General features: G+C 40.0%; 1 protein-coding gene across 6 annotated transcripts in view; it reads left to right on the top strand.

Moving 5' to 3' along the window:
- Positions 1-15,561, top strand: part of LOC132385093 (centrosomal protein of 164 kDa-like) — a 288,904-nt gene that overhangs the window by 102,262 nt on the left and 171,081 nt on the right. For all 6 annotated transcript variants that reach the window (XM_059956825.1, XM_059956827.1, XM_059956826.1 and 3 more), the window contains one exon: positions 1,158-1,235. In XM_059956825.1, coding sequence (XP_059812808.1) covers positions 1,158-1,235 — 78 coding nt within the window. The remainder of the gene's footprint in view (positions 1-1,157; positions 1,236-15,561) is intronic.

Here is a 15,561-nt window from a genome sequence, read left to right as displayed (position 1 = left end):
GTCTGTATGCAGGCTAGACTAGAGGTGCTGTCCCTCTTTAATGACTTATGTGACCGGGAACATTATCCAACATAAGGTTGGAAACTGCTGAAACACGTTCCCTCTTCCTTCTCCTGCCCTTTCACCCTCCTTTCACCTGCTCCCTTTATTCCCCCCACCCACACTTCTGCTAGCCCCCTCTGCTCCAGATAGTTACTTTGTTTTTCCTGCCTCCCCTCTCTGTAATCCCCTCACTCTGTTTTCATTCCATCAATATTTTATAATGTAATTAAAGCTGCAATTAACTTCTGGAATTACATGAAGGGTGATGATTTTCAGCAGCACTAATTATAATGTAAAAATGTTATAATGTAAAATGTTGATAACGTCATGTCGTATGATGGTAATAATCAACTCAACAACTGATAAAACATTTTGTAGTTTCCAGTTAACAAAATATAAAGTATGTTTTCTGCTATCATATTTTATACCTTGATTTTGCATGTGTTAGATTTTGAAATTTGGTTTTCAGAATATATCCAAATATCTTAAAGCTCTAGTACCCTGGACGAGCTTGAGAAAACTGGGATTTAGGTGTTGGTTTCTTTTGTTTCTCTGAATTTGCTGACTTATTAACACACCATTTCTCTTCCTGCATTCAATGTTTTTAAACTTTAATTCTGGAAAGATATTTACCATGTTTTATCTGTAAATATTTGCAGGTGGTGCCTGGGTACACACAATTTTCATGAAAAATTTAAATGCCACAATACTGTTCTCAACAATCTTTATAAAAAAAAAGCGAATAAAGAGTCAAAAGGCCATTTGGGTTTAAGTTCAGTGCCGTGTAAATTACTGTGTGATTTTACCAATGGACAATGAGACAAATAGTGTTCCTTGTTCAGGCAGTTCTTCTGAAAGGGGAGTTGTTGCATGATGTTTCTGAATGTTAATATTATATGCATTATTTATGCAGGTTGGTTTGATATGTCGTGGGTTGGCATTTGTAGTCAAAAATAGCATCTTTCAAACTGATTTAATGTAAAGTAACTTTGTTGTTGCTGCTTGGATCCAAGACGTTGTTAGTATGCTAGAGAAGCCACTTAAGGAAAATGCTAGATGGTTTATTTGAGAATTTCACATGAATAAGCAACTCACTTGAAATAATTTATTCTCAGAGTCCCTCCGATACTGCTCAGCTCATGAAAAACTTCCATTTAGATGTGGAATCGCTTGGCATTGGTTTTGAATATGAGGTAAGTTGACATTTTAATTTTCATTTTGAAGCGGAATTCCCCCCCCCCCCATCAAAAGTCAAAATCTGATTATATTGCCCAATTGTTTTTGTATTTTTACATAAACGTATGTGATTCATTCCAAAGGTGCAGGCCAAATTCACAGTGCTCAATTCCTATACTATAAGGAATCTTTAAAAAAAAATAGGTTGTGGAATCTGGAAGATGTAAGCAAAATGTTGCAAATCCTGATATAGGGTATCGGCCCGAGCAGCTCTTTATTCCTCTCCATAGATGCTGCCTGAGTTCTGCCAGCATTTTGTATGTGTTTTGTTGCTGGATTTCCAGCATTTGCCGAATCTCTTGTGTTTTTATGTTGTACTGTTGCTGATATTTGTCCTTATTACTACTAACTTACTGTTTCTGTTGACCTGTTTTCAATTGTTACTCATATAATAGACATAAATGTTGAAATTGTAAAGATTGAATTTAACGTACTGTATATGTGAAGTCAATGTTTTAAGCTAATAATTCACATCAGTTCTGACAGTGTACGAGACCACAGCAGTCAAACATCGGTTATAAATGTCACAAATCAGCATAACAGCTGCATTCAACTTATGGGAAGGAATATCACTGTTTAATAATGAATACAGATAATTCTGATGTGTTGTTTTATACTTAAAAGGTGGAATGCCAAAAGCAGCAAGAATTTTGTGCTAAATTATGGCAATAATATGCTTTGAATTAAAAGGTACAGGCTTGCGTTAGTTGTATGGTAGATGTACTAAGCAGTATTGTAACATTAAAAGAAGATGATGCAGACAATAACAACATCGAAGCCGAGTCTCAGCTTGATTTAGTAATATTGTGTTACCAAGTTTTTATTTGCTTCCTAGGAGCTAATTACTGACAAATGCGCTCAGGATAATTATTTAGACCTACTCATTAACTTCAGAAGATTATACATAGAATGCCATTTTTATCAAAAAGCTGAAAATGTATATTCTCAAGTGGAAGCTTCAGTGTGGGTAAATAAAACAGATTTTTAAAATTGTTGTCAAGAACAAGAAGATGCATTATTCACTGAGTCACTCCATTAGCCTTCAACATTCAAAGTAAATTTGTTATATATAACCATATCCTGCCCTGAGATTAATTTTCTTGCAGGCCTTCACAGTAAGTACAAAGAAATGCAATAGAACCAATGGAAAAAAGGACACACAAAGACTGACAAACAACCAATGTGCAAAAGAAGACAAACTACAAATACTTAAAAAAACCAAATAATAATAAATAAATAATAATAACGCAGCCTTGCTATGTTCTGAAAAAAATGAGAAATTGTCAAGCTCATTTGGGCAGAAAGAACCTTGACTTTTACCAAGATTTGAATTTTTCCTTGTTTCCACTTTGGAAGAATATAACTTCCCTTTGACTTTGATAATATGTGATGGCTACAATAACTTATCCTTCTCTTTTGTTCTGAAAACAGTTTTAGCTTGAGTCTTCCAGAAGGGGGCAGTAGGACACCACTGAGAAGCATTGTCCAGATCAGGCACAAGCGAACCAACAGCTTTGAGAATTTGCCATCTGTTGTTTGTTCAGCTCCTTAGATAAAATAGAGAACAAAGTCCCATCATCATCTATATACTTCTGCTGTGACAGAGCCGAGCAAAGCCTGATGTCATTTTACCTTTATCAGCCGTTTCTTTTTAATGTTAATAACTACCAAGTCAGACTGTCTGTCTGTTACCTTCCAACTTTATAGCCGTTTGATTGTGGCAGCCACAGATTATTCAACACTGGATATTTTTTAATTTTGATGTGCAAGAGAGAGATTGTTCGCATCATGTTCTAAGATTCATTTATCATGGTAGATGGGTGATTTTGATTTGCCACTTGAGGCTTGCATCATAAAATCATCCTGTCTTGTAAGACACTTCAGTGTGTTTGAAAGGTATACGTCTATCTCCCTTTGTCCTCATGTATTTCCTGTTCTTTTTCTCTCGGTTTCAAGTTCAAAGTAAATATATAATCAAAGTGTGTGTGTATGTATATATGTATGTGTATGTGTATATACAGTATATGTTTGTGTCACCATATACAACCCTGAGATTCATTTTCTTATGGGCATACACAATATATACAACAAAACACAATAGAATCATTGAAAAGCCACACACAACAAAGACAACAAAACTACAAATACAGAAAGAAAAGAAAACAGATGTTTAAAAGTGAAGCCAAATCTAGGTGTATTCTTTATTAGAGTATTGTCTTGTACAGAAGTGAAAAAGTACTTTTAAGTGTTTTACACTGGGATCCTTTCCCTCATGGATGGCCTGCACTGCTTCTAATTTTGATACATCTATCTCTCCATCTCCACTGGCAATATCAGGATTAGCTTCTTCCCCTGTATATTTACTGTAATTCAGGTTGTTTTTTCTGAAATTATGTATTGCACTGTCCTGCTGCCCCAAAGCCAACAAATTTCAAGGCATATGCTAGTGACATTAAACCTGATTCTGATTCTGATTGAAAACAAAGAAGGAATTAGAAAATGAGAGTAAACACAAGAGACTCTGCAGATGCTGGAAATCCAGACAAGCACACACAAAATGTCAGAGGAACTTGGTAGGTCAGGTAGCATCTTTTGGAGAGGAATAAAGAGATGACATTTCAGACTGAGACCCTTCATCAGGAATATAAAGAGAAATAAACGGTCAACATTTTAGGCCAAGACCCTTCATCAGGAAGAGGCCATCCAGCATTTTGGGTGTGTTACTCTGAAAAATGAAATTGATAGTTTGAAATCTTACAGTACAATTGAGCTGTTCATAGAAAGTGGCTTGATGCTTACACAGCCTATGACTTTTGGAAATTCTAAAGGGAACTTGCCTTGCAAGAAATCATTATACATTTGAGAGACAATTAACATTATGAAATTGGTATGGAAATGAGTGTTTAATATTCAAAGGATTTGTCAGTATAATTTTGAAATGGATTTGTTTGATTGAGTCTGTTGACTGATTTTGCTAAGTGCCATTTGTCTTTCATACTTGTTTCCTATTGAAAAATACTATAGTTAGACCTACTCACTGACCACTTTATTAGGTACAGGAGTGGAACCCAGTGTGGTCTTCTCCTGCTGTAGCCCATCCACTTCAAGGTTCAACATGTGTATTCAGAGATGCTCTTCTGCATACCTGGAATTTTGAGTCACTGTCGCCTTCCTGTCAGTTTGAACCAGTCCGGCCATTCTCTTCTGACCTCTCTCATTAACAAGGCATTTTCACCCACAGAACTGCTACTCACTGGATGTTTTTTCTCTGTAAACTCTAAAGACTGTGGTGTGTGAAAATTCCAACAGTTTCTGAGAAACTCAAACCACACTGTCTGACACCAGCAATCATGTCACAGTCAAAGTCACTTTCAATCATACTTCTTCCCCATGCTGACATTTGGTCTGAACAACTGAACCACTTGACCATGTTGGCGTGCTTTTATGTATTGAGTTGCTGCCACACGATTGGATGATTAGGTATTTGCATTAATGAGCAGGTGTACCTAATACAGGGGCTACTGAGTGTATATTAAAGGCAATGATTTAGTATGGTTTACTGGTGGGATGTTGTTTTCTTTAATTTCAGAGTTCAGCGCAACAATGTGTATGATTTTAGACATTTGTCAATCAGTGTCTTCTAAATGTTGATATAACCAAATGCAAAGCTGGGTGATTTGAATGGGTCTCTTTTTAATCTGCACTGTGAAGTTTGTTGGAATTGATGTTTTTACCTCTATCACTGAAGATGACTATCATGTCAGTAGCACTATCCAGTGTGCACTGTTAGCTATCAAATAATATAGACACCAGAGGACTAACAGTTGTGATTTAATTATTCCAGACTGGTTTTATATCACTCTGTGTTTGATTGCGGACTATTAATGCTGCAAGTGATCACATGGCAGCAATGTTTCTCAGTCATTTGCATAACCTTGAGCATCTTGAAAGTTTTATTTGTTTGTGCCTGTTCATCATCTTAGCCCCAATATCAGATTAATGTCTTTAAATAACTATAACTCACAGAGACTCCAAGTGTAGTGCTTATTTTATTTATATCACATGGCACCAGCTGTATTTTCTTTTAGTGGTCTTTTTCTCCCATTGCACTTTGTGTCTGAAAGATCCAGGCATGCTGGGATACCTTCCTGTATTAACTGATTGGAATCATCATTGAACAATAGTAGAAACCTGATGACCCTAAATGGAATTAGTCCATTCATCAATGGAATTGGTCACTGCTAACTTGAGAAAATCAGAAATTTCTAGTATTGAGGAGATAGTTTGTTTGATGAATATGCCAGCCAATAATGGCGCTAATTAAATTAATCCTACTTCCTAGGGCCTCTTTTGTAGTTTTGGTTATCATTTTTAGTTGCTTGAGCAGATTCTTAGACCATAAGACCATAAAATATAGAAGCAGAAATAGGCCATTTGACCCATCGAGTCAGCTCTGCCACTTCATCATGCCTGATCTATTATTCCTCTCAGCCCCAGTCTCCTGCTTTCCCACCATATCCCTTCATGCCTTGACCAATCAGGCATCTTTAAACCTTTGCCTTAAATATACATAAAGGCATGGCATCAACAACTGCCTGTGGCAACAAATTTCACAGATTCACCACTTTGGCTAAAGAAATTCCTTCTCATTTCCATTCTAAAAGTACACCCCTCTGTTATGAGGCTGTGTGCTCTGGTCCTAGACTCTCCCATCATAGGAAACATCCTCTCTACACCCACTCTGTTAAGACTTTTCACCATTTGAATGAGGTCACCCGTCATTCTTCACATTCTTCTCTATGTGAAAAGGGTTTCTGCATCACCTCTCTCTCCGGCTAGAATTCTAGATTCCCACTATATCTTTGGGTGACTCCAGTTCTTCCCTAATAGAAACATAGAAAATCTATAGCACATTACAGGCCCTTCAGCCCACAATGTTGTGCCGACCATGTAACCTACTCTAGAAGCTGCCTAAAATTTCCTAGCTGTTTAGCCCTCTATTTTTCTAAGCTCCATGTACCTATCTGTAGTAAGTGTCTCTTAAAAAGACCCTATGGTATCCACCTCTTCCACCTTCACTGGCAGTGCATTCCATGCACCCACCACTCTCTGTGTGGAAAAACTTGCCTCTGACACCACCACCACCCCCCCCCACCCCCGTACCTACTTCCAAGCATCTACCACATGTCAAAAATCTGTGCTCCCTAGTTATTGACCTTTCTGCTAAGGGTAATGGATCGATCATAATTATCCTATACATCCTATACAGATGCCACACAATAAGACCATAAGACTTGGGGAGCAGAATTAGTCCATTCGACTCATTGAGTCTGCTCTCCCATTCAATTATGAATGATTTATTTTCCCTCTCAACCTAATTCTCCTCCCTTCTCCCTGTAACTTTTGAAATGAATTAGCCTCCACAGACATCCACAGCATCCTCAAATTTCTGGCATGCTGCTGGTGTCTTCCACAGTGAAGACTGACACAAATCACTAGGTCATTTTGTCCGCCATTTGCTTGTCCCCCATTACTACCTCTCTAACATTATTTTCCAGCAGGCCAATGCCCATTCTTGCCTCTCCTTTACTCTTTATATATCTGAAAATATTTTTGATATCCTCATTTATATTATTGGCTAGCCTACCTTCATACTTCATCTGTTTATCCCTTATTGCTTTTTTTAGTTGCCTTCTGTTGGTTTTTGGAAAACTTCCTAACCATTAACTTCCTGCGGCTTTTACAATATTGTATGTTCTCTCTTTTGCTTTTATGTTGCCTTTGACTTCCCTTGTCAACCACAGTTTTCTTATCATCCCTTTCGAATAGTTCTTTGGGATGAATCTCTCCTGCACCTTCGGAATTGCTCCCAGAAATTCCAGCCATTATTGTTCTGCCATCATCCCTGCTAGTGTCCCCTTGCAATCAACTTTGGCCAACTCCCCTCTCATGCCTTTATAGTTTCCTTTATTCCACTGGAATTCTGATTCATCTGACTTTAGCTTCCCCTTCTCAAACTGCAGAGTGAATTCAATCATATTATGATCACTGCCTCCTAAGCACCCTAGTTAAATCTAGTTCATTGCATAACACCCGATCTACAGTTGCCTTTTCCCTAGTAGGCTCAACCACATGCTGCTCTAAAAAGCCATTTCTTACAAATTCCTTCACTTGCAATCTGGCAGCAACCTAATTTTTGCAATTTACCTGCATATTGAAATGACCTATGACCATCACAACACTCCTTTTTTTTTAATGTCTTTTCTATTTCCTGTTATAATTTATACACCATATCCTAGCTACTATTCAGAGGCCTCTATAAAACTCCAAGTTATTATTACCTTTGTAGTTTCTTAATTCTACTCATAATGATTTGGCATCTGATCCTATGTCAGGCTCTGAGGATTTGATTAAATTTTTACTAACAAACCCGCCCCACCCACTTCTGATACAATCTGTATCCTTTGATGTTAAACTCCCAGCTGTGATCTTCTTTCAACCACAACCCTGTGATGCCCACAACATCATACCTGCCAATTTCTAATTGTGCTACAAGATCATCTACCATATTCAAATATAGCATCTTCAGTCCTGTATTCACTATCCTTTTCAATATTGGCTCCCTGTTGCCTTAAAGTTAAGTTCTTGTACCTTTCTAAATTTGTGTTTTATTCTTTATTCTGGAGACTTCAATAACCTCTTCTGTACTTTCCTTCCCTTATGCTTTATTTACACTTTTCCAAGCTGTCAAATTTTATAATTTTTTATACACTTCAATTAAATCTCTCCTCGTCTCTTTTGTTCCACATGAAAACAACTCCATCATACCAACTCCCTTTTCAACAATTCTCAAGCTGCAGCAACTTCCTCATAAATCTCCTCTGCACCCTCTCTAACGTTGTCACGGCTTTCCTAGGGTGTGCTGCCTACAACTCTAATCCAACTTGTGTTTGATATAATTCAGCATGATGTTACTTATATTTAGATCACGCCAGGACCCATATATAAATAGCTTTGTTTAGAGCCAGTTCTGTGACTTAATTTTGACACTATCAGTTTATTAGTGTGAAACAATGTATTTATTTTTCATTCTTAAAAAGGGAGGGAAACCACAAAATAAGCCTTAGTGTCATTAGAAAGTTCAAACAACCCCAGAGTACTAGCAATCCATCTGCCTTCTTGAGGCCTGACCTGAGATACTACATTTGATTTTATTTGCCCTTTCTACTATCCATTTGACAGTAATAGAGTTACCAGAACTTAACTGGATGCTCTCAGTTTATTTACATAGCTCTGAATCACAGTCAGGTTTAATATCACCGACATATGTTGTGAAATGTGTTTTTTGCAGCAGCAGTACAGTACAATACATAAAATATACTATTTACTCCTGTCTCACTGATTCACAAACCCGTGGGATCGCCGGAACTCGTTCCTCCTGTCTGCCACAGAACTTTGGAACCCACTGATCTGGAGGTCCCTCGTTCATTCACTGCTGCCCTACAGCCAGCATCCAACCATGGATGTACCATGTCCCTGTCACTGGTCTTCAAATGCAAAACAGAGTCTAAGCTCTTAATTTTCATATATCCCTGTCCCTGAATCCTAACCTCACCCTTAACTCTCTTCTCTGTCGCAAAACCATACTTCTGAACCTAAAACTGCTAACCCTCTCCACCTCTGATCCTCTGATAAGAACCGGCTTGCAGACCTCTGATCCCCTCTCCTGAAATCTAGTCAGTTCCTTAGTCTTGCTGACATTGAGTGAAAAGTTGTTATGACACCACTCAGCCAAATTTTCAATCTCCCTCCAAAATGCGGATCCATCACCACTTTTGATTCGGCCCACAACAGTGGTGTCATCGGCAAACTTGAATATGATATTGGAGCTGTGTTTTGCCACACAATCATAGGTGTAAAGCAAGTAGATTAGGGGCAGGGGTCTAAGCATACAACTGTGTGGTACATCTGTGATGATGGAGATTGTGGAGAAGACGTTGTTGCCAATCTGAACTGACTGGGGTCGGCAAGTGAGGACATCCAGGATCCAATTGCAGAAGGAGGTATTGAGGCCAAGATCTTGGAGCTTATTGATTAATTTTGAGGGGGTGATGCTATTGAATGTTGAGCTGTAGTTGATAAAGAGCATCCTGATGAATGCATCTTTGCTGTCCAGATGTTCCAGGATTGAGTGAAGAGCCAAAGAGATGGAATGTGCTATGGCTCTGTTGTTTCAGTAGGCCAATTAGAGTGGATCCAAGTTGCGTCTCAGGCAGGAGCTAATATGTTTCATCACCAGCCTTTTAAGTCACTTCATCAATGGACATTAGTCAATAAGGCAGGTCACCACGTTCTTCTTGGTATTATTAATGCCTGCTTGAAGCAGGTGGATACCACACACTGGTAAAGCAAGAGGTCAGTAATCTCAGTGAACATACCAGCTGGTTGGTCAGCACAGGTCTTTAATACATGGCCAGGTACCCCATCCGGTCTGGTTGCTTTCCGTGGATTCACCCTACCGAAGGCCACCTGCAAATCAGCTTAAGAAGCTGCGATCAAAGGATCATCGGGAGATGTGGGGGTTTGTGTTGAATTCCTCCATGTTCTGATGGTCAAAGTCAGCTCATCTAGAAGTGAATCCCTGCTGTCTGTCATGTTGCTTGATTTAGCTTTGAAAGAGGTGGTAGCATTCAAGCCCTGTCACAGCTGTCGAGCATCCCTTGTTGATTTAAATTTGGTCCAGAATCTTCACTTCGCCTGAGAGGTGGCTTCCTGGAGATCGTACCTGCACCTCTTGTAGCTTTCTTGGTCTCCAGACTTGTATGCCTCTGATTTGGCCCTCAGCAAATTTCAAATCTCATGGTTCATCCAGGTCTTTTGATTGGGGAAGACTCTGAATGGCTTAGTGGGGGCACACTCATCTATACCTGTTTTAATAAAATCATTTACAGCCATTCAGATCCACAGATGAGTGCTTGAACACAGTCCAGTCCATTGACTCAAAGCAATTATGTAATCATTCCTCTGCCTCCCCTGCCCACCTCTTAGTTGTCCTGGTCTCCGGAGCCTTGCTTTTTAGGCTCTCCCTGAGTGCAAGTAGGAGGAGGACAGCCAAATGATCCGATTTGCCAAAATGTGGTCAGGGCAAAGAACGGTAAGCGTTCCTTATCTCTGTATAACAGTGGTCTAGAAGATTGGGACCTCTGATGTGACAGTTTATATGCTGGTGATAGTTGGGCAAGGTTTTCTTCATACTGGCCTGGTTGAATTCTTTGACTATAATATGAAATGCATCAGTATTGGTTGTCTTTTGTCTGCAGACGACATCATGCAGTGTTGCGAGTGCTTGATTATAGTCGGCCGCTGCAGTATGTTTACCCATGCACAGTCTGAAGGGTTTCATATCGTCTCTTTATGTGTTTGATTTTCTGTTCTCAGATACTTGTATAAGAGAAGTCTCCAAAGATCAGAAAGTCTCCAGCTTTGAGTATCTATGGCAAGAATGATTTTAAAGGAGATGTATTTTTCTATGCATGACCTGACAATGATAGCGGTTTCTTCCTCTGCATTTACTCTGAAGCATTGATTGTTAACGTAGAATAGGAATCTGTGAATCCACTCATTGCTTGTTTAATTTCCAGTCATTTCTATGTTTTTGAGGCATGTGTGTAGATACTTTTAATATTGCCTTACTACTCCCAGGGTTAAAGATTATATCTCCAGTATATTCTCCAGCTGTGGTATAGATGAAATACCACCCCTGCTGGCAGAACGAATCGGGTAACAGTAATTAGATTTTCCCCTCTGGGATTCACAAAAAGCAACACCAAATTAATTCCTAGTTGCTTGAGCAGTTTAGTAATTATCTGAGGTGTGTGTGTGTGTGTGTGTGTGTGTGTGAGAGAGAGAGAGAGAGAGAGACAGAAGAAAAATAAAGAGCTCAGCAAAATCCTTTTACCATCAGTGTTGTGTCAGGTATAACTTATTGATGGTTTAGATTCACACATGTCCAAAATGTAGCCTATCTCACCATCCACAGTACCTGCAGTGGTTTTGGATTTGTAATCACTATATGTCAAATAAAAAATTAAAATGCTGGAAGTGGAGGATGCAAATATCCTACCTTCAAAATGCCGATTTTAAAATTTCGTAGTGCCACCTCTTTCCGCACTGAAGCTAGATTCTCATGTTTTATCTACTCAGAATTTTTGCCACTTATATTGCATTTTCTGTACTGATCAATGTTAATATATCATTTGTTCTCCTTTGTTTACTTTGCATTCAGTATATTAATCGTCTTTCTGGTTTACTCGTCGTGGCTATCCCTCGAGGTCAAGGATGATGGTCTTCATTCTGTTGATCTATTTATGGGCTCTCAAGTGGCTTATGAGTCCAATCTTGGCTTTGAAAGTTCTTCCGCATTCAGCACAGGTAGTTCCAGATGGCAGATCGGGCTTTGGTTGCTGCTGCCTCTCTTTACCACAGTTTACTACAGTTGTAGCATAGGATTACATAGAATGTTCAGCACAGAACAGACCTTTGAGTGCAACTGGTTTAACATGTCCACACAACAGTGAGGATAGGAATAGAGTGAGGTGGCCATGTGACAGTGAATATAGGAATAGAGTGAGGTGGAGGAGAAATACGTGGCTGAAGGATTGGAGCAGGGGCAGTGATTCAGATTTCTGGATCATTGGGACCTTTTTGGGGCATGCATGACCTGTACAAAAAGAACGGTTGCACTTTAATCTGAGGGGACATTTGCTAAGGCTTTTAGGGAGAATTCAAACTAGGATTGCTGGGGGGTGGTAACCAAACTTGAAGAGACGGAGGAAGGGGCGGTTGGCTCACATATAGAGAAAGGTTGGAGACAGTGTGAGAGGAAGGACAGGCAGGTGATAGGGAAGGGATATGCTCAGACCTATGGTTTTGAGATGTGTCTATTTTAATGTGAGAAGCATCATGAACAAAGCAGATGAACTTGGAGTGTGGATTAGTACTTGGAATTATGATGTTGTGGCCATTACAGAGACTTGGATGGCTCAGGGGCAAGAATGGTTACTTCAGTGCCAGCCATTAGTTGTTTCAGAAAGGACAGGGAGAGAGGCAAAAGAGGTGGGAGTGTGCAACTGCTGATCAGAGATAGTGTCATGGCTGTAGAAAAGGAGGAAATCATGGAGGGATTGTCTACTGAGTCTCTGTGGTGGAAGTTAGAAACAGGAAGGGGTCAATAACTCTACTGGGTGTTTTTTTATAGACCATCTAATAGGAACAGGGACATCGAGGAGCAGATAGGGAGACAGATTCTGGAAAGGTGTAATATTAACAGGGTTGTTGTGGTGGGAGACTTTAGTTTCCCAAGTATTGATTGGCATCTTCCTAGACCAAGGGGTTTAGTTGGGGTGGAGTTGTTAGGTGTGTTCAGGAAGGTTTTCTGACACAATATGTAGATAAACTAATTAGAGGAGAGGCTGTACTTGATCTGGTATTAGGAAGTGAACCTGGTCAGGCGTCAGGTCTCTCAGTGGGAGAGCATTTTGGAGATAGTGATCACAATTCTATCTCCTTTACCATAGCATTGGAGATGGATAGGAACAGACAAATTCGGAAAGTGTTTAATTGGAGTAAGGGGAAATATGAAGTTATCAGGCAGGAACTTGGAAGCATAAATTGGGAGCAGATGTTCTCGGGGAAATGTATGGCAGAAATGTGGCGAGGGTTCAGGGGAAATTTGTGCCGTGTTCTGCATAGGTATGTTCCAATGAGACAGGGAAAGGATGGTAGGGTACAGGAACTGTGGTGTACAAAGGCTGTTAAAAATCTAGTCAAGAAGCAAAAAGAGCTTACGGAAGGTTCAAAAAACTAGGTACTGATAGAGAGCTAGAAGATTATAAGGCTAGCAGGAAGGAGTTTAAGAATGAAATTAGGAGAGGCAGAAGGGGCCATGAGAAGCCCTTGGCGAGCAGGATTAAAAAAAACCCCAAGGCATTCTACAAGTATGTGAAGAGCAAGAGGATAAGGCGTGAGAGAATAGGACCAATCAAGTGTGACAGTGGAAAAGTGTGTATGGAACCGGAGGAGATCGCTGAGGTACTTAATGAATACTTTGCTTCAGTATTTACTACGGAAAAGGATCTTGGTGATTGTAGGGATAACTTACAGTGGATTGAAAAGCTTGAGCATATAAACATTAAGAAAGAGGATGTGCTGGAGCTTTTGGAAAGCATTAAATTGGATAAGTCGCCGGGGACCTGACGAGATATACCCCAGGCCACTGTGGGAGGTGAGGGAGGAGATTTCTGAGCCTCTGGCAATGATCTTTGCATCATTAGTGGGGACGGGGGAGGTTCCAGAGGATTGGAGGGTTGCAAATGTTGTTCCCTTATTCAAGAAAGGGAGTAGAGATAGCCCAGGAAATTATAGACCAGTGAGTCTTACTTCAATGGTTGGTAAATTGATGGGAAAGATCCTGAGAGGCAGCATTTATGAACGTTTGGAGAGGCATAATGTGATTAGGAATAGTCAGCATGGCTTTGTCAAGGGCAGGTCGTGCCTTATGAGCCTGATTGAATTTTTTGAGGATGTGACTAAACATATTGCTGAAGGTAGACCAGTAAATATAGTGTATATGGATTTCAGCAAGGTATTTGATAAGGTATCCCATGCAAGGCTTATTGAGAAAGTAAGGAGGCATGGGATCCAAGGGGACATTGCTTTGTGGATCCAGAATTGGCTTACCCACAGAAGGCAAAGAGTGGTTCTAGACAGGTGATATTCAGCATGGAGGTTGGTAACCAATGGTGTGCCTCAGGGATCTGTTCTGGGACCTCTACTCTTCATGATTTTTATAAATGACCTGGATGAGGAAGTGGAGGGATGGGTTAGTAAATTTGCTGATGACACAAAAATTGGGGGTGTTGTGGATAGTGTGGAGGGCTGTCAGAGGTTATAGTGCGACATTGATAGCATACAAAACTGGGCTGAGAAGAGGCAGATGGAGTTCACCCAGATAAGTGTGAGGTGGTTCATTGTGTTAGGTCAAATATGATGGCAGAATATAGTATTAATGGTAAGACTTTGGCAGTGTGGAGAATCAGGGGGATCTTGGGGTCCAAGTCCATAGGGCACTTAAAGCTGCTGCACAGGTTGACTCTGTGGTTAAGAGGGCACACGGTGCATTGGCCTTCATCAATCGTGGGATTGAGTTTAGGAGCTGAGAGGTCTGTTGCAGCTATATAGGACACTGGTCAGACCCCACTTGGAGTACTGTGCTCAGTTCTGGTCGCCTCACTACAGGAAGGATGTGGAAGTCAGAAAGGGTGCAGAGGAGATTTACAAGGATGTTGCCTGGATTGGGGAGCATGCCTTGTGAGAATAGGTTGAGTGAGAATAGGTGAGAATAGGAGCTTTTTCTCCTTGGAGCGACAGAGGATGAGAGGTGACTAGATAGAGGTGTATAACATGATGAGAGGCATTGATTGTGTGGATAGTCAGAGGCTTTTTCCCATGGCTGAAATAGCTATCACGAGAGGGAACAGTTTTAAGGTGCTTGGAAGTAGGTACCGAGATGTCAGGGGTAAGTTTTTTATGCAGAGAGTGGTGAGTGCCTGGAATGGGCTGCTGGCAACTGTGGTGGAGGCGGATACGTTAGGGTCTTTTAAGAGACTCCTGGATAGGTACATGAAGCTGAGAAAAATAGAGGGCTATGGGGAACCTGAGTTAATTTATAAAGTAAGTACATGTTCGGCACAGCATTGTGGGCTGAAGGGCCTGTATTGTGCTGTAGTTTTTCTATGTTTCTAACATAATGCTTATGACACACTTCGCTGCCTTCCTATTTATCAAACCTAATTTGTATAAATTCTATTTATTTCCTCTATCTGGCTTCCCTTTTCGTGCTGTTGTAGTATTTATCTCAGTTACAACTTGTAATGGGTTCCTCATTCCAAACAGCCAGTCAAAAGGTTTCTCCTTGATTTCCCAACATTTTCATTTGCTGTTCATAGTTTTGTTCTCCCCATGTGAACAATCATCTTGTCTACTTCTGTTTTGCTTGCAGAAAACTTGACAAAATAAGCTAATTTCAATTACCTTATGTGGCTGCATATTTTTTTAAATAATTGGTTAACCTCTTGTGGCTTTGTGCACAGCATGTTGTTGCCTATTGAGCAACAATTTAAACCTACCCTAAATAATTAACCAAAAAGCTACACTTACAAAACGAAATTTAACAGAATTCCTGAACACCAACCTGATTGTGCTCTGTACTGATAATAGAAGTTC

This window comes from Hypanus sabinus, chromosome X2 (genome assembly GCF_030144855.1).
Source record: "Hypanus sabinus isolate sHypSab1 chromosome X2, sHypSab1.hap1, whole genome shotgun sequence".
Lineage (NCBI taxonomy): Eukaryota > Metazoa > Chordata > Chondrichthyes > Myliobatiformes > Dasyatidae > Hypanus > Hypanus sabinus.
Note: the sequence above shows the minus strand (reverse complement) of the source record. Positions and strands in the feature narration are given on the sequence as shown.